Source organism: Delphinapterus leucas, chromosome 5, assembly GCF_059928025.1.
Source record: "Delphinapterus leucas isolate spDelLeu-1000000601 "Yukka" chromosome 5, BTC_Dleu_Yukka2, whole genome shotgun sequence".
Classification (NCBI taxonomy): Eukaryota; Metazoa; Chordata; class Mammalia; order Artiodactyla; family Monodontidae; genus Delphinapterus; species Delphinapterus leucas.
Genome location: NC_143133.1, coordinates 21,420,343 through 21,440,903, shown reverse-complemented (window position 1 = coordinate 21,440,903; position 20,561 = coordinate 21,420,343). Strand labels below are relative to the sequence as shown.

The 20,561-nt window shown below is 38.9% G+C and overlaps 1 protein-coding gene across 7 annotated transcripts in view; it reads right to left on the bottom strand.

The window, feature by feature from the left end:
- Positions 1-20,561, bottom strand: part of MAD2L1 (mitotic arrest deficient 2 like 1) — a 25,350-nt gene extending 4,789 nt beyond the window's left edge. The window contains exons 1-7 of one of the 7 annotated variants that reach the window (XR_016393211.1): positions 20,354-20,561; positions 19,425-19,571; positions 18,363-18,483; positions 17,268-17,371; positions 16,412-16,542; positions 13,517-15,043; positions 10,095-10,222 (exon numbers count right to left, since the gene is read on the bottom strand). Coding sequence is in view for 2 of the 7 variants with exons in the window: in XM_089911549.1 (XP_089767675.1) it covers positions 14,972-15,043; positions 16,412-16,542; positions 17,268-17,371; positions 18,363-18,483; positions 19,425-19,571; positions 20,354-20,426 (648 nt within the window). In the remaining 5 variants the exon portion in view is untranslated. The other 6 variants (XR_016393210.1, XR_016393213.1, XR_016393212.1 and 3 more) reach the window with 6 other exon arrangements.

The window sequence follows — 20,561 nt, the reverse complement described above, 5'->3', positions numbered from 1 at the left end:
TTAAGGAAGGCCCAGGTTGTCTTCAGTGTTGGGCTGTTACAGATAAAGCTGCAACAAACATTTGTGTACACATTTTTGTGTCAACATAAGTATCCATTTCTCTAGGCTAAATGCCCAGGAGTGCAAACGTCTGGTTGTATGGTAGTTGTATCTTTTGTTTTTTAAGAAACTGTCAGATTGTTTTCTGGAGTGGCTGTACCATTTCACATTCTCACCAGCACTGTATGAATGATTGTTTCTCCAAGTCCACACAAGCATTTGGTGGTGTCATTTTTTTATCTTAGGCATTCTGGTAGCTGTGTAGTGCCATCTCACTGTGGATTTAATTTGCATTTCCCTAATAGTTAATGATGCTGAACATCTTTTCATGTGCTTATTTGCCATCTGTATATCTTCTTCAGTGTTAGGGAACCTACAGTAATCTGCCACAAACATTTTACGTAAAGACACCTTTCTCTTTCCACTTGAAAACTGACCACTGTACAGTTGAGGAGGCTGCTGCACAGATAGTTTAGGTACTGTGAAACCAAGCAGCCACAGTGCAACTGAAGGATTCGAATCCAGCTGACTCCCAGCCTCTGAGCAGTGAGGCCCCCTAACCTCTTCTCACAGGGACGGTCTCTTTCCTTTGACAACGGTGGAGGACTGAAATTTGATCATATAATGAAGTTTGTGGTTTCCCTTGTAAGGCTCCTGTAATAGTTATCTGAATACATATCTTTTATTCCCCACTAGACTCTAAGAATCTCAAGGAATGAGTCTATTTTTGATTTATCATTTAATTCTCACAGGCATTGGCACATTGGAGGAATTCAAAACATTTTATGAAATAATTTTCTGCTGTGGATGAAGGAAGAAAGGAATAATCTAAAAGAGTCTCTCTTTCTTTTACTTCATTCATTTAACAGAGTGTTTGAACCTGTACTGAAAGAAAGGCACTTGGTTAGGTCTGGGCAGCAGGGAGCAAAAGGGACTCTGGCCCAGCTCTCTCACAAATCCTAGATTTAAATTGGGGAGGCAGAAACTAAACAGAGTCTCACCAATAACTCTTAATGCCAGACTCTGGTAGGTACTACAAAGAAAAATTAGAGTGAGATGAGCAAACAAGAGAGACCGGACACCTGACTTGTGATTGTGGAGAGGGCAGGCAAGGAAGGCTTCTTTGAAAAGCTCCTTTGAAATGAGCTTTAAAAGATTATTTGGAATTAATTGGGGGGGGGAGGGGAGGAAGGGAGAGAGGGAAAGAGGTATGGAGGGAAGGAGGGGGAGAGACGGGGGAGAGAGAGAGAGAAAGGGAAAGAGAAGTAGAAGAGGAGAAGAGAAAAGAATATGTGTTGGGAGAGGATGTTTCTTTTTTTAAATAAATAAATTTATTCATTTATTTCTTGCTTGCTTGCTTGCTGCGTTGGGTCTTTGTTGCTGTGCGTGGGCTTTCTCCAGTTGCAGCAAGCAGGGGCTACTCTTCGTTGCGGTACGTGGGCTTCTCATTGTGATGGCTTCTCTTGTGAGCATGGGCTCTAGGCACGTGGGCTCAGTAGTTGTGGCTCGTGGGCTCTAGAGCACAGGCTCAGTAGTTGTGGCGCACGGGCTTAGTCAGTCCGCGGCATGTGGGAACTTCCTGGACCAGAGATCAAACCCATGTCCCCTAGCATTGGCATGTGGATTCTTAACCACTGCGCCACCAGGGAAGTCCGGGAGAGGATGTTTCATATTTCATGCTGAAGGGATAGAATTTGAGTATATGAAATTTCAGAGACATGAAAGAGTTTGATAAATTGGAGACACTAACAGAAGGTACAGGAAGGTGAAGTAAGTCTGAAAAGGTGGGTGGAAGCCAGAAGCACAGGTCTTTTTAGTCCTCTGTGACCTTGTTAAGGCCTCTCCTCTTAAAACCAAACTAGCACAGATGCAGCATATAGACAGTGGCCTCCAGAGACTGCTCACCACTTTTAAAGGGACAGTGCTAGTCTGGACATGCTTGACTGTATTTAGAACCATGGAGGCTCATTGGGTAACACTTTTTGGCCTCTTATCAAGCATTTGGCAGAATCTATGTAAGGCAAGAAACGTAGGCAGACGTATCTCTGCACCTTCCCCAATTCCCAAATTATCTCCATTCTCTGCCTCTCCCTTTTGGAGAGGTTAGAGGCCAGGAAGACTTCTCCCCTTCAAGAATCTAGTCACTGGTAATCAGTTCTGATATGCATCAGAATTGCTTTGAGGAGCTTTTCAGGCTGTACTCTCCCAGAGGTTTTGAGTCACCAGATCCAGAAAACCTGTATTTATAAAAAGCGTTTTGCATGATTCTTACATGTAACCAGGATTGTGATTGTTTTTTAGGCATCCATTGAGAAAGAAGTGTTTTTGTACCATCTTCCCCTTGTAGTGAAGCAAAAGAGAGAAAACCTTTCCTCAGAAAGATCAAGGAAGCTTTCCTTAGTCATGTAATAGTTATCTTTAAATGTAATAGCTAAAGCTGAATGTCTTCCAAATACCGTTGTTAGTTCTTTTAATTTTATGAAAGAACTCTAAATGGAATAACAGTGACAAGGTGTTTTCTTTTTTTGAAAAAAAAATTATTAATGTATTTTTTTATTGGAGTATAATTACTTTACAATGTTGTGTTAGTTTCTGCTATACAGTGAAGTGAATCAGCTATATGTATACACATATTCCCTCCCTCCCGGACCTCCCTCCCACCCCGCCCCATCCCACCCATCTAGGTCATCACAGAGCACCGAGCTGAGCTCCCTGTGCTTTACAGCGGGTTCCCACTAGCTCTCTGTTTTACACATGGTAGTGTATATGTCAATCCTAATCTCCCAATTCATCCCACCCTCCCCTTCCCCTGCTGTGTCCACATGTCTGTTCTCTAAGTCTGCAACAAAGTGTTTTCATTTATTTCATTGAACACTGAACTTTTGCCCTAAATATCAAATAAAAGAGGTGATCCTATGCCAATAGTACCAACATTTAAACACACTGCAAATACAAGACTATTTTCTTAATTCTATTTTTTCCCCTAGATTTGTAAATCTTTGATTAAATGTCTGTATTGGAAAACAGATTGTGTATTGCCAAGTGCATGAGTTCTGGAATCCAATTACCTGTTTTGAATCCCTCCTTGTTCTTTACTCCCTATGTGAGAAGACTAGGAAAACCAGTTTACAATGTCCTCATTTGTAAAATGGAGATGATGATAAAAGTACACTCCTTATAGCCTGGTTATGAAAATTAAGTGAGGTAGCACTTCAGAAAACTTACTATGGTACCTAACACAGTAATCCCTCAATTAATGTTAGTATGCTCTTGGGAGACAGCGAGACTTTGTATTCAAAGATAGCAAGTAGTATCATGGATCTTCTTCCAAGATAAAGACAGGGAGACAGAACAGGTACCAGTGTTGACTGACTACAAGTTGCCAAGCTCCTTGCCACGCAGTTTATGTACATCATCTCATTTCTTTGCAGCAGATTTGTGAGGTAAGAATCATTATTTATAGTTTTACAGATGGAGAAACTGAGGCTCAGTAGAGTTAAGTAACTGAGAGCCATATACCTAACAATTCATAGAGTCACATTTGTCTAATTTCAAAGTCATATAGTGTTTCCACAACTAAACAACGTTTCCCCTCTGGAGGAGGGAAGAAGAGATATTTAAGCCACATCATGTTTAGGTTGACTCCCAAATTATTTAATTGGAATGTATCTGAGTGTTTACATTAACTGTCAGCATTTGCATTTGGTGCCCATACCCCATTCTCTCCTCCTCAAAATGGCTGGCTGTGGAGTCCTTAGCCAATGTTGGCAGCGCGGACCAACGCTCAGACAGGAAGTTTGTATCAGTTCCCAAGGTGGAGAGTTAACTCCTGTTACTTTAAGGAGCCAGACCTTGGGTTTTAGACAGGCTGGGAGTAGCAGTCAGAACTGTGAAAGTGCTCTAATTGATGATTCACCTCCTGATGTCTAGCTGTCCACATCTCTGTGACAGATACCAGGCTGTGAATTGTGGCTAAACCTTTCCACTGCCTCCTCAGCCTAATCCCCATTCTAGGTCACTGTCCCTGTGAGTAATTTCTCTCCTGATTCTGGCACTCTGGACCTTCTACTGCCTGCTAATTGATTTTTACCTCCACAAAAATGTAAAAGAGAGGGATGCCCAGGCCTGGGCAGTGAGCACTTGTTCCACTACCCTCTGCTGACCATACCTGGAAATTATGTTTAACCTCAGGCCCTCGGTCCAAGGCGTATTCGTAATAGAGAGTGAGTGAGTGAATTCTGGCACACAAAAAACTAAGTAAATAAAATAAATGATACTTTCATTTATTTTTTTAAAAGTCAAATTTCAAAAAAATACATTAAAAATGTATTTCAAATTTCAAAAAAAAATACATGGTTAACAAAATATCTAAACGTACCCTTAAAGAATACAGTCATCCCTCAGTATCTGTGGGCAATCAGTTCCAGGATGCCCTGTGGATACCACAATCCACAGATGTTCGAGTCTGTTATATAAAATGGCACAGTATTTGCATATAACCTATGCACATCCTTTTGTATGCTTTACATCATCTATATTACTTATAATACCTAATACAATGTAAATGCTAGGTACATAGTTGCCAGCGCACAGCCAATTTAAGTATTGCATTTTGGAACTTTCTGGAATATTTTTGGAATATTTTGGATCTTAAGTTGGTTGAATCTGTGGATGTGGAACTTATGGATGCATAGGGCTGACTGTACTAGCTTATATGTACATAGACTCTACCATTCATCTTTTCATTCAAGGGACAGGTCTATAATAGCACAGTTGAAAATCATGCTACCAGTATTGATCAATCTTTTTAATCATGCATGTGTATGGAAAAAAACAAAACAAAACAAAACCAGAAAATTTAGAAGAAACCAACAGCAAAAACGAGAAGGTGCAAGTGGAACAGATGTAACAGTTGACTCCTGAAGAAAACAGTTAATTAAGAGAACTGAAAAAGAAATGATTAAAAAAAAAACCCAAACCCTAACATCTTCAGAGTCAAGAAGCCAAAGAATAGGTGGCTGGGTAACAAGAATAATCAAAGAAAAAAGATTTCTTGGAAATTAAAGGTATCATTGGCTAAATGAATAATTTAATAGAAATTCTTGAAGATTGGGTTTCAGGAATCCCATTTGAGCCTGACACTTGGAATATTCATCTTTCCATTTTGATGATATAGATTACCTTTTTTTCCTCAATAGGTAGAGCTATTCAGTCTTTCAGTAAGGAGTAATTTAATAATTGGAATAATGTAAATGCTATTTCAGTTTGTAGAATCAACATATAAACAAAACTTGGAAGACAATAGTAACTATAAAAGAGAATCTAATATTAACATTGATAATGTAAAAAAAAACGGAAGTCTGTTAAGGCAGCAGAGAGATGTGGAAAGTAATGTCAGACAGATTTTTCTCACCTTATCTAGTAAGGAATCAAGATATACTATCTAAAATTTATGTAACAAAATATGGGGTTTAAGCATATTCTTTAAAATTATGGATAAACATCAGAAGAACCAAAATACTTTAACTGGAAAAACTTAGTAGTGGATAAAGAAATATGAACTAAATTTATCATCTTTTAATAGATACTATCTAAAGTTGATGAACGAGAAATGGAGGAATTAACATAAGTTTCAGAGGTATGGTAATAACCAGCAGCAGAATAAAAAATGTTTAAAAATAGGGAGGTGGGGGGCTTCCCTGGTGGCGCCGTGGTTGAGAGTCTGCCTGCCGATGCAGGGGAAACGGGTTCGTGCCCCGGTCCGGGAAGATCCCGCATGCCACGGAGCGGCTGGGCCCGTGAGCCATGGCCGCTGAGCCTGCGCGTCCGGAGCCTGTGCTCTGAAACAGGAGAGGCCACAACAGTGAGAGGCCCACGTACCAAAAAAAAAAAAAAGGGAGCTGGTGGGGGGGTGGGATGAATTGGGAGATTGGGATAGACACATATACACTATTGATACTATGTATAAAATAGATAACTAATGAGAACCTACTGTATAGCACAGGGAGCTCTACTCAGTGCTCTGTGGTGACCTAAATGGGAAGGAAATCCAGAAAAGAGGGGATATATGTATACATATAGCTGATTCACTTTGCTGTACAGCAGAAACTAACACAACATTGTAAAGCAACTATACTCCAAGGGAGCTGGATTAGAAATGGGGAGTGGGGAGAATGAGGTAAACTTACTTTTCATTTAGTACCACTCTGTACTGTTTGATGTTTTTTAACTTGTGTATGTATTAACTTTACATGTCAAAAGTAAAAAGTGAAAAAAAAAACAAAAAAATTCCTGCAGCTGCAGTTCTTGGCACCATTTTCCTCCACAGCTGCAGTCTCTCTCCTTACACTAATGGTCAGATCCTACTGAGACAGGAAGGCGTAAGAACAGAAAAGTTTCTGCCCTGAAGTTTAGGTTTAGGTTATTTTTTGTTTGTGCTTGTGTTCTATGTTTTCAATGGCCCCACCTTTTGGAATACTAACTTTTGAGTACTTTAATCTGTGACATTTGGAATCTCCTTAAAATTTTGCTAAACTTCGGTATCCTTCTGTTACTTTTTTTTCTTTTTTTTTTTTTTGGCGGTACACGGGCCTCTCACTGCTGTGGCCTCTCCCGTTGCGGAGCACAGGCTCCGGATGCGCAGGCTCAGCGGCCATGGCTCACAGGCCCAGCTGCTCCGCAGCATGTGGGATCTTCCCAGACCGGGGCATGAAGCCGTGTCCCCTGCATCAGCAGGCGGACTCTCAACCACTGCACCACCAGGGAAGCCCTCTTTTTTTTTTAATTGAGGTAAAATTGGTGTATAACATTTATACACATTTCAGGTATACAGCATTATAAATTGCTATTTGTATACACTACAAAGTAACCAGCCCTGTAAGTCTAGTTACCATCCATCACCATACAGTTGATCCCCTTCACTCACTTCACCCTTCTTCCAATCCCTTCACTTCTGGTAACCTACCAATCTGTTCTCTTAATCTGTGAGTTTGTTTTTCTTTTGTTTGTTTGCTTTGTTTTTTATATTCAACATAAAAGGGAAATTATATGGTATTTGTCTTTCTTCATCTGACTTATTTCACTTAGCATAATACCCTCAAGGTCCATCCATGTTGTAGCAAATGGCAAGATTTCCTTCTCTTATGGCTACATAGTATTCTGTTGTGTGTATATATATATATATACACATTAAATCTTCTTTATCCATTCATCCATCCTTGTACATTTAGGTTGTTTCCATATCTTGGCTGTTGTAATAATCCTGCAGTGAACATAGGGGTGAATATATCTTTTCGAACTAGTGTTTTTGTTTTCTTCAGATAAATACCCACAAGTAGAATTGCTGAATCATTTAGAAGTTCTATTCTTAATTTTTTGAGGAATTTCCATACTGTTTTCCACAGTGGCTGAACCAGTTTACATTCCCACTGACCATGTACAAGAGTAATCCTGACTCACTGGCCTTTACTGTGATCCTGGTGTTTTAATTGTTTTTTTTTTAATTTAATTTTGACTCTAGTCACCTACTGCCTAGCTGGGTCCAACTCAACCTGCCTAGGTAGGAAGGAAAAAATTTATGGAAGAGTGATGACAATCACTATTATCATAATAAATAAAACAGTGTATATTATTTAAACATAGTGCTAAGAAGTAGGGTGATGGTCTCTACCCCATCCCTCATGTTTTCACAGAGAAGAGTATACTTCTCCCCTACAGAGAACACACTTGGAAGAATTTGGGAGTAGAGGTTTTCTCTAGACCACAATCTTGCATGAGACAATTGACAGGAGGAAATGAAGAAACCAGAATATCTAAATTTTCTAAGAAGGCAATAATGTCTCAAATGTCACTCTCTGAGAGAAAGTAGGCAATATATATGGGGAGATCCCCACAAGCATCACCCAAACAAAACAAAACAAGAAAAAACACGAAGAAATACACAAATATATTATACACGTAGAAGCACAACTGTTGGGCAGTTACTGGTCAGTAAACACAGGTTCCCAGGCTGTGGACTCGATCGACACTGGTGCAGCTGGCTGACCTGCCATGGGACTGAAACCAGGTGTTCTCAGGTCCTCACTGTCTCCAGTGCAGGTACCACTAAGTTATCTGCCATGCTCTTTGGCTGAGAATAGCAATGTCAAGCCACATAATACCATTCACTTAATTTGGGGATCATAATTTTGTTTGTGATAACTTCTCTAGTGGAGCTGCAGTTTCCTTTGTGGCTACCCTCCCCTTGGAGAGTAGAGCTAACTAGAGATTTGAATTTAAAGAGGCTGAAGAAGCTATATTCCTATGAAAGACAGCCTAGGACACAGCTGCAGATATAGGAATCCAGGCAACTAAGACCCTCCGGCTGAGACTGAGCCAATTGTATAAAATAGGGAATGAAGGCATTTGGACTTTAATTTCCATGGGCTTTTATTTACAAGGGGATTTCGTTTTGAGGAAGCTGAAAAATAAGAGTTTCCTATTGTTCAAATTTGGGACATTTTTATGTTGTTGATCCAGTCTTTGTATTCGTTTCATAAAGTCTGATGATCTATTTTGGACAATGTGACAGGACATAATTAGTGATAAGAATAGAATAGGGAGTGAATTTTGAGCTTAGGGTGCTGCATGGAATCCTGTCTGACTCATGTTGTTAGAGTCTTTTGTGGGCAAAAAGTGAAATGCCCATCAGCAGTTCCAGAGGGGAACGTTGTGTAGAAAGAAGTGGAGTGTAGGATGGTAAGAGCACAGCAGCACTCTGAGCATGCAGCCCGCCCTGGCTTACTTCTGACTTAAGTACAGTGTTTTATGACATCATTTCCCAGCCTTCCTTCATATATGTGCTGCCTTCATGATTTTTATTTGCATATCACCCATCCCAATACTGATACATTAAAAAAAAATAAGGTGTGTACTTTAAAAATCTTTAGCTCATGATATGTTAAAATATGTTATATATTTTTCTGAATACAGATTAAAATACGTAATTACTAACATTTTTTTAAAATTCCTATTACCATCACCCTGCTACCTAAAATCAACTGGCATCGTAATATGCTAAAAGATTAAAAACCTGGCAAATGGGCTTCCCTGGCGGCGCAGTGGTTAAGAATCCGCCTGCCAATGCAGGGGACATGGGTTCGAGCCCTGGTCCGGGAAGATCCCACATGCCGTGGAGCAACTAAGCCCATGCACCACAACTACTGAGCCTGCGCTCTAGAGCCTGTGAGCCACAAATCCTGAGCCTGCGTGCCACAACTACTGAAGCCCGTGCGCCTAGAGCCTGTGCTTCACAACAAGAGAAGCCACTGCAATGAGAAGCCCATGCACCACAATGAAGAGTAGCCTCTGCTCGCCACAACTAGAGAAAGCCCGTGCACAGCAACGAAGACCCAACGCAGCCAAAAATAAATAAATAAAATAAATAAATTTATATTAAAAAAAAACCTGGCAAATACTGGGAGGGATGCATGTTACTCCACTCTTCAGGTTTCTGCTCTGATCCTGATGATGGAAAGTGGTACTGGAGAAATATTGGGGGCCCCTCTCTCCACCTTCTCTCTCACACCATCCCAAGCAACAAAGAACTTTTTCCAAGGCTTGCTGGAGCTCAGGTACAGTGCTTTCTAACTCTGGCTTTGGCGTTCAGGGAGTGGCACTTCTTACTCCCATGCTGGAGTTGGGCTTGAGTGAGGAAGACCGAAGTTGTCTGACTGTTCCACATTTCATTTATGGGGGAGTAGTAGCAAACCTATTTCTGCTTTAGGTGCAAGCCTCTTGCTCCTACGCAGCTTTACTAGGAAACCCCGTAATATAGATGATAATACATACATTTCAATCTGTTTTCTGTGTCTATTTCTCAAACTGGTTAAAGCCCATAAAGCAGAAGCCCAAATTCCAACACAGCATTTAGTTACAAAAACAAGTGAAAGGAATGAGAGAAGAAAATGTTGATGCAAGAAAATGAATGCTCCTGTTACACAGCAGAAAGGCTCTGTGTTAATAAACATTTAGTGACAGCTTATTATGAAAAAGAGTTTTTTAAAAAGTTAATGTACCTTGACGCTCAAACATTGTGGCCGTGAGTTTTCACTTCTCCAGCTGGAGTTAGATGCAGGTGGTATAGTAGTCTCCTTGGCTGAGTCTGCATCCTGGAACAGGGGGACCCTTCCTTGTTCCCTAGTCTCTGAGAGGCAATGAGATACAGTAAGAATACAGGCTTTGGAGTCAGGCCTGGGAATGTATTCTGGATGTTTGAAGCTGGGCAAATTACTTAACCTTCCCGAATCTCACTTTTTACGGGTGTAAAATGGGGATAGTAACTCTCATTGGGTTGTGAGGATTGAGATAATGCATGTAGTGTACTAATTTGTTGACGAATCCCCTCCCTGCCCACAAGTTGAGCCTAAGGTACTCTATGAAGGATTCTTTCTCCCTACGCAGTGCTCCTTCACGGTTATCCTCTGGGACTCACTGGGCGTCAGCAGTTATAAAACGTTCATTTTGGATCCAGTCCTTCTCTTTCCACACTGTTCTTCCCTCACAGCCTGAATTGAGGTTTTGGAGCTATTCCTTACTCCAGAGGACTTGTCATTTGGGACTCAGACTTCATCATTTTCTTTGCTTCATGGTTCTCCCCATGTCCCATCACCAGTTTCCAAGACCACAGGCTGTAGCCCAAGTCTCCCACTTCTCCACCAGCCCCAGCCTCTATGCACCTAGAAGGAACGAGGCTGAACAGGTGTAAAGCACCTAACTGATACTTGGCACATGGTAGATGATCATTGCCTATAAATTTCCTTTCTTAGATCTGGAACCTTTGAACTGGTTTCTAAAGAGCTGTATTGACTATTATGATTGAGTACAGTGATACAAGAACTGTATTTTAGACATGAAATATTTTGGGTATCACTGACTCAATCTTTAAAACCACTAACTTTTGCACTTAGACAGTGAGACTGCCATTTAGATAGAAATCATATCCATGTCTAGGCCTCCACTCAATATGTCCGTATCTATATAGTTTTTAAAGACGTTTGAGAGCTTTCCCTTGCATGGAAATGGAGTATGGTTGGCCTGCTTATACTCGGAAGCCTTTTCCACACATAAAATTCCAAGACAATGAAGCTTTTAATCTGATGTAAGTTCCTTTGTGCAAACAAGCTTACATAGCAAAATGATGCAGATAAATGTTGATGAAAATGGACTTTACACAAATAAATGAAACTATATTATGTTTCTCTAGTGTAAAAATAGATCAAATGGTAGGAAGACAAAAATAGGTGAAATGGTAACATAAACTGACTTGTGAAATCAGAGGGTCAACTCTGACATTTTTCCCTCTAGGCCTTTTCTAATAGTTTTGTTGCTAGGGCTACAATGTTTTTGCCAGATTGGAACAGCATTGTCAACTCTAATGGAGATTAAGTAGCTTTCCCAGCTAGATTTTTTTTTTTTTAAATAAGCATAGGTTAATACTGCTGACTTTCAAAGCCATATTCAAGAATGGAAAGATTGCTAAAGATCTGTTTTTAGAAAATATAACTAGTAAAATGTGAAGTTTAGCAGACAGGTTCTATTCCATAGTCGTTCCAACACAAACCTTTATCATGGTCACACTGAACCAAATAACTTGAAATATAATTTCATACACTGAGTAAAAACTGAATGAGAAAATGTTATTTACAAGTTAAGCCAAAAATTAATTCCCCAAGGAGTAACCGAGGTAGTTAAATGAACAATTCTTCTGATTAGTTGGAAAACTGTTTCACAGATGCTTGAAAATTCACACTTGATTTAGTCTATAAACAATATAGGTAAGGCATAGGATAAAGTCCTCTCTGTTTTGGTTCCTTCCATTCATTGGTCAAAGTCATCTGAGGAAAGTGTAAATACAAACTCACCAATGAAACTCAAAGCCCAGTAAAGGAAAAGTAATTTGGTCTAGACACTCAATTGCTAAAAGGATGTAGAAGGTAAGAACCATTAAGAAGAGGGTGAAGAATTGCTTTTGATGTGCTTGTTGTGGAGTCAAATGAGCTTCCTTGGCTGAGGTCAAAAGAGGCCATCTAAACTTTAAAAACATAGTGCCATCTGCATGCCCATTGACCCCACGATTCCGCTTGTGCACTAAAGCCTGAGAATTAAATGAAATAGTTCATGTAAAGTGCCTAGCAAAAGACAGATGCTGTGTTTTTCCCTCTGATTCCTTCATATTTTTGTAGACAGAAATCCCAATGTTAACTTCCAATAAGAAAAGCAGAATATTAGTCTAATTTAGAGTCAGAAGAAATTCACTTTAAGTATTACAACATTAGTGACACCTGGTGGAAAATACAGGCATTACAATGTAACATCATAGCTATTCTGATCTTTCACAGAAAATAAAATTAAGATAAATTTTACAGACTAAGCAATTAAATGGAAACAGAAGGTAAAGAAAAATTAAATGTCTATGTGGATACCTACTTTATTATGCTTATGATTTTGGAGTTCATATGCTAAAATATATAGGAGGTTAATGAAACTAAGAAACTTGAATGCATTCTAATAGTAACATTTATTCAGCATGCATGTTTATATAGTGATTAAAAATGGAGGCGTGTAGCCTTTATGCTATTTTGAATCTCTTCGTACATATCATGCGCCAAAGAACCTCCCTTCCCAGTTTTCAGATCAAAATTCACTGTGGGGTGTCCTGAGGAGTACCTTAAATAGCGAGTTGTGTTTTGCAGAATATGGGATAAAGAGCCATCCCATTTGAGATACCATGGATGGAGAAAACAAATGATGTTGCTTTAAATGTGAGCCCTGAATATCACAAAATCAATTGCTCTGAGCCAGGGAGGGGTTTGAATATTTGTGAACAAAACAGCAAACAGATCTATTACAGGGTCAGCAAACTACAACCTGTGTGCCAAATATAGCCCACCGTCTGTTTTTTGTAATTGGAACACAGCCATGCTCATTCGTTTACTTGCTGTCTAAGGCTGCTTTCAAGTTATGATGGAATCACTTGAGTAGGTGCAAGAGACCATATGGCTGCAAAGCCTAAACTAGTATCTGACCCTTTACAGAAAACGTTTGCCAACCCCTGGTCTGTTAGATCCTTTCACCGTATTTTCACACCTCTCCCCCATCTCCTTGGGAGGAGTATATACTTCCCTTCCCCACTGAAGTTTGGCTTAGCCATAAGACTTGCCTTGGCCAGTGGAATATGGAAAAGTGTCAGTGTGCAAGTTCTTGGCCAGTGGAATGTGGAAGAGTGTCAGTGTGCAAGTTCTGAAACTAAGCTTCAAGAATTCTGGCTAGTCACTGCCCTTTCAGTGGTAGAATAACACATGACCTGTAGACTTAGGTGAGAATGAAGACAACACCCCAGCTGACCTGCAGACTTGAAGGAGGAAAAAATGCTTATTGTTGCTATGTTATGGTTGTTTGCTCTACAACAAAAGCCAATGGAGACATGAGATTGTTATACCTCTGTGTAAAAATTCCCATGGAGGCTTGATTTGTCTGACTGATGGTACTGAGAGAAGGATCCTGAAGACCAGGTGTGGTTCAGTCCCTTCTGGAGCTCTATTTCAAACCTTGATGGGCTCAACTGGAACATGGTTTCATTCCTCTACCTATGGTGAGCAAAACGGAGTCAGAGCCCAGGCAGGTCTAGAAGCCCACCAGATTCTCTTGGAATCTTAGCTTCTCTCTGTTTAACATGGTATGAAGTCAGTCACAGTTCTTTCATCTATTGGTTTAAATATCTTCCTCCCAGGGTGAGTCTGAAGGTGTAGAAGGAGGGTGGGACAAGTCCAGCTGGAACCTTAGGCCAAAGCTTTTCCAATCTAGCTTTATCAGTAAAGCTCATAGCCTGGATCCCATTCAACTCCAATATGTGTATTTCTGAATTGATACATAATCTGTAAGAGGTGAGAAAGATCAAGACTGGCTCCTCAGAATCCTCACAAGAGTAAACAGTTAACATGCAAAATGGTGTAAGAAGTCTAATTTAACCATGTTAACGATGTTGGCTGAGATGAAATGATCAAAGTATTTAAAAATGCAGTTTCCCCTAATTCTTAGTCTTACATCGCAGCTTGTTAAAATGCAAACAAAGCTTTTCATTGTCACTTTTTTTAAACCAGCAATCTGAGTCATTTGGATAGATCACTGGGTAACACCAGTGGTCCATATATTACATAAAGACATGCAGAGTTCACAAATTTGTCACTGAAAATCCCTGGGGCTACCCTAGTTCTCTGGTTTTCAGCCTTTCCTTTGATTCTTTACATAGCTAATATTCTTCCATTAAATTTTTTCAAAGCCAATTTTTTTCTGTTTTCAAAAAAAGAAGAGCCTAGTTGATGCAGAACTGATACTATAGAGTAACTTGCAGGCAATAGATTGTATGGCAGAAGCTCCTGTTATTGAAGGTAACATTCAAATCCAAAGCATTAATTTCTGGACATAACTCTTAAAGGAGAGAGAAGTAAGTACCACAATAAATCACAAAAGTAGTAATATTAGGATCACTTAATTTGTCAGAAACATAAATGACAGAAATGTATTTTCAGCAATATATAATGTTGCTGCTGGTGAGCTTTTTTGGAGCAAGAACCACATTTTATTATTCCCATTGTTTAACAAAGGGGCATTCAGTGTTTCCTGAAGCAGTCATTGCTTTCTATAAAAACTTTCAAACATATTTCCTAAAAATAGGACCATAATTTTCAACTCTCTCCATATTTTTACTCAAGCTCTATTTCTGCTTTCCTTCTCAATGCATATTTCAAATGTTAAACAGATTATGAACAGCTCAAGAATTCAAATGTTGACTCTTGACCATCCCTAAATAAACATTATTTCCATTTCTGAGTACCTACTTTCTTATTCAGGAAGACTTGTGGGTGAACCTCAGTTAGACAGCTTCAACAACCCTTTAGAGATTGGCCTTTGCAACAGCATTCACGATACCCATCATCAAAAATTGGCACCTATTTGTCCAGCAGCTCTAAGAGATGAAAGGATGTAAGACATTTTCCTTTATTCTTAACAAGCACACAATTGGATCAGAGAGAAGATTATCCAGGTGAAATAATAAAGACAAATACATAATGAAGTAAACCTGTTTGGTTACTTCATGGTCCTTTGCCATATATTTTCCTCTCCTTCATAAGATCTCAAGCTTCAGTACTGTAATGAATACTACAGTACTACACGATCCGGAGCTGGTTGAATCCAGGGGTATGGAGTAACCACAGATATGGAGGGCTGGCTGTAAGTTATACTGGGATTTTCAACTGCCTGGAGGGTCAGTGATCCAGTCCCTGCACTGTTCAAAGGTCAACTGTATATGGAAAATTAGACAAACAATAGGCTAAGAGTATAGAAACGTTCTACAATCCAAAATTTGCTAAACTGAATTAATTACAAAGGACATTTATCATTTTACAAAAAGAATGTTTATTTTAAATCTACTGTTATGAGATGAAGGGGGTACAATAAAAGCTTGTCCATTAAATTGAAAGTACCTCAAGACTTACTCAACTTTGAATTCTTAGGCCCTACAACCATAGTAGGCATAAGAAATAATACGCTGTACTTAATGCATCATAACTATTTAGCTGTATTAACACCACACCAATATAAAAATATTGTAAGACAAATTTAAAACATACACATTTAACTTTATTTCATCATTGTCATTTAAAGCTTGATTTTATAAAACATAAAAGGACATTCTTAAAAGTTTGGTATCATAGCAATTTGAACAGTAGGAATATCCATAGCTTCATGGGTTCAAGTTATATAAATTAAAATCAAGTAATTGGAAAATTTTTCAATATGGAAACTATACAAATGAAATGGCAAAAGGACCTAATAAGAACAATATTTTATTACTTATGGACTATCATTAGTTACTTTCAGGACCTAAACAAATATTCTGAATATTCATATTTCTTTTGCTCTATTTTATATTTAAATATTTCTGTATATTCTGAGTCAAGCTGCTTGACCAAAAGGTCTGATTTAGAAAAACATTTAGCTTTATGGCAAAAGTTTTTCCATCTACGGTACTACCTTCAAAGGAATTGACATTACAATGCTAATGAAATCTGCTAGTTCCCTTTGCAACAGTGTGCAATAACTTACATCAGCCCTATGGAAAGTGAAACAGGTACCAAGGAATGGAACAATTATGCACAGATTCAGTAAAGTATAATGTTAAGTTTTCCCCATCTAAAAATTAACCAATGAAATATATCAACTAAAGTTGATTTGGTTTCAGGAAAACCACATTTGAGGATACAAGTACATTACTGTCTTTAGCTCATCCTCAGTCATTGACAGGAATTTTGTAGGCTACCATGCTATTTACTTTGTGAATTGTAGTAGTAAATGAACGAAGACGAACTTCTTCAGAATTGGTAATGAACTGTGGTCCTGACTCTTCCCACTTTTCAGGTACAACCAAATCTTTGTCTGTATAAATCAGGAGATCAAATGAACCTAAATTGGGGATAAAATAATTAAGGTACATTATTTTTTCAAAAGTAAAACTACCTGCCCTGTCTCCCTCACATTTTGAACCACACAGTGTTAGAAATGTAGTTTAGCCTGGTCTGTAAAACTAGTTCACTGCTTTTCTTCAATGGAAATTTACTGTAGTACAGAAAATATCACACTCCTTTCACTTTATCTTATGAAAAATTCAAGTTTTTTTTTTCTTTAAAGAAAAAACCGTTAAAAATATTTGTAGAAAGTGTATAATCAATCACATGGGATAGCATGAATGTAACCTACAGTAAAGCTAACTTCTTGGTTCTGTGACTGATGTATCCTAGTGCCTAGAACAGAGTGTGACATATAGTAGGTTTTCAGGACATATCTGATGTTTGAAGGAATAAGGAAGATAGAAAAGCAAGACACAATTATAGCTATAGTCTTAAATATATATCAATACATAAAAGTGTGTAAGAAATGAAGATAATGAAAGAAATTACATCAAAACATTCAAGAGTGAGTGTTGTGGAATACTTTCATTCCTTTCCTTTTCAGCATTTCCAAATTTTCCAGAATGCATATAACATTACTTTTCCTTTATAATGCTTTCTCATTTTTATTACATGATGTTGATAATTAAGAAAAAATTTAATAAAGGGGTAATTCTTAAAATAGTAGCTTAGTCTTTTCCCCAACAAATTTAAGGCAATGTGACGTTGTATAATACTTACAGGAAACTTCCAACAGTGGCAGAAATGTCACTGTAGCTGTGATCTGTCTGATCACTGAGCGGATTTCATCTTGGATAGCTTTCTGAGACTTTTCTCTGGGTGCACTACCAAAGAAACCAAATCAATTAATTTAAGTTTTAACGAGTTATTTAAAGCATTTGTAAGATTATTTATCTAATTAAATGATTCCAAAATCAAATAAGTAATACATTAAAAAGGAGTTTTTTAGAAAATGAGTACATCATTAGGACCCATAATACCACAGTAGGCATAGTATGTATTTTTATTATTTCATTTATCCTTCCAATCATTTTTTATGGTTGGTCTTAGGATCAGGTCATTTTGTATCAGATGACCAGAAAATATGCCAAGTGCTTCAAGTTAGGAAAACTTCAGTACCTCTTAAAAAAAAAAATAACAGTGGTATCTAAAATATTTAATTGGTATAATCATTTTGGCATTTTTAGTAATGCCTAAATGTCTAATTCCCTATTGTCTCAAATAAGATATTAAATTGTATATCAAATTATTTTTATAAGCTAAACATTTCCTAAAAGAGACCAAAGGCTTCAGAAGCAAACTACATTTCATTATGAGAAATGGTTCTGAATTTACAGGTGAGTATGCCTAGGACAATGCTAGTCATTAGCACATAATGATGGGTATTTCCCATTCAGGTAGTCTGGAAACTTCAGAGTTTATGAAGTGTCTTAGGAAATTTGTGGCGTTAAGTGAAATACAGTAGAGCTGCATCTTAAGCTGGGAGAGTCTAGGATAATCCCTTAAGCTTAAAAGTACCTTTAAACAATTTATAAAATGGGCCACCTAGTATACTGTATGGAGTTTTGCATATACCACCATAAATACTACAATTTGAAATTCACCAATTTAGACTAAAGGCAATACTATACAAGTCAGTGACATGCCAAAGTAAGCACAGTTCTTTTCCACAGAAGACTGAAGATCAAATTAAACATCCTAGAAAAAACTATACCTTCTTTGAAACTTGTTCAATATAATTAGAACTCATTTTGTAAAGAAAACAAGTTTTAGAACAAGCATATGAAAGTGGAAATAATTTAAATTCCTACTTACCTGTCATCTTTTGCAGTCTTGTCACACTCAATATCAAACTGCCATCTTTCAAGGACCTCACCACTTTCAATATTTGAGATGACTACCACCAATTTCTGCACTGAACACTTGCATAACCATTCTGTAACACATAACAAGGCATCTTTTTTGGTTCACTGCATTACAAAGCAACTCTTTTCTCGTGTCCCACTTCCTATCCTCAGCAACTATCTACCACTGCTATTTTGGATCTCCTCCAAATTATACAGAAAACTTGCCCCATCAATAACCTAGCTCCTGTTTTCAAATTCTCAGTATTTATACCAGGTATAGCAGTGGGTGCTGAGGATAGGATTGTAAACATTCGGTACTTCCATCCTAATCCAAGGCAAGAGTGTAGGAGATAACATTAACCTAATCACTGCACCAATTAACATGAAATTAAAATTGTAACTGCTATGCAGGTGCAAAATATGGTACAATGAAAGCATAAAATAGGAAAATTTGACTCAGTCAGGGAGGGTTTGAGTTTAGTTCTAAGAGGTTCCACACATCCAAGTGCAGCCCTATGAATGACTATGGGTGATTTAGCCCTGAAGTTTATGAAAATACAATGATGTAATTTAAAAAATGAAGTTACTTAAAACAACAACAAAAATGATTCGTGAATTTTAAAATTAAAAAGGAAAAAAAAAGATGAGAGCTGTAGCATTTTTTAGAACTAGTAATTTGGAAGGTCAAATGGGTAGATAGGGCAAAATATCCCACAACACAGAAAAATTAGCAATGGGATTCCTAAGTGGAGAGAAACATGAAAGAGAAACTAATAGGAATTCTAGAAAATGAAAGAAAAGCAATAGATGGAGAACAAATATTGATCCAACAATACTGCAACTTCTTGAGCGAAAAGGAAAAGATGAGTGTTCAGATAGAAAAGGCTACTGACTCGGGCAGGATTTTAAAAAAAAATGACTAATGGAAATAGGTGAAAATAAGAAAATTCTAATGAGCGCTCTGTTATTTAGTAGTTCTTCTTTTTTAAGTTTAGTCCCACAGGTTGAATTCAGTTTTACAATTAATTACCTTTCAGTTGTTCCACCACATTATTTAGGTATTTTATGAGTTCAGGATCAGTAGTTACAAGCAAGGTGAGTCCATATTTCTGCACTCGAGTAAAGGTTTCGGATGGATATATGCCACGCTGATATAAAATGCTGTTGATGCCAAATGCTGAAAACAAGAAATATTAAAGTCATTGTCACTTTGTAACTTTGGGAAATAAAGCATATTTAGATGTGGCTATGGTTTCATTAATGGTGTAAAGCTGTAAATGTCTAAACACACGTGTTTCTGTGTTTTGCTGAAAGCAGAATAGGTACAAAGTGGCATTAAAAATCCTTAAAATCTTGCTTCTAAGTAAGAGAGAAAGTGATACCTGCATTTATGTGGCAATAAAAGAAAAATGCCAAACTGCATTAATCTCCCAGTGGCAAATTTCATTTCATTGTAAAACAAGTCCAAATTCAGACTGTGTGGTTAGAGGATGTCAAAATAGGCAACCGACTGACTAGTTCAAAGCCCAGGCAAGCCTCTCCCCCTCTCTCTTTCCTCCTTTTATCCTCACAAGTTCTGCCAGGTTCTATCAGAAGGTACAACTGGCCTGGTCCAGGACGGCGCTTCCATCACCGTCGACCAGTTTCACCTTGCGGGGGTGATGGTGAGGGGTGAGCTCTGCACTTTAAAGAAACTCCCGGCGAAGGGGCTGTACCGCGAAGCAGGCCTCAGCAGCACCTAGGCGTCCTCCGCCATCATTAGCCCCGCGTCGGGAAGAGGCGCCTGCATCCGCCTCTTCCCAGATTCCTCCTGCCGGGCAGGAGGCCGGGGCTGAGAGGGCTTGGGTTCGGGGCCACTCCGGCCCACCCGGCTTCCCCCCGCCTCGGAAGCCGAACCGCGGGCCTGCCGGGCGGCCTGGGCTCCGTTCTCCCCGCCCTACGGCCTGCGCGAGGACTTACAGAAGAACTCGGCCACGATTTCGGCGCTCCCGCGCAGGGTGATGCCTTGCTCCCGGGAGAGCTGCAGCGCCATGGCCAGGCCCACGGATGAAGGCACGCGCTTCCACCCGGCAGACAGCAACACCAGGGGTTTCCAGAGCAGTTCCCCGCCACTCGTTTCAAAAGTAACGACGCAGGACGCCGTCGGCCCCTCGCGCAGGCGCGACAA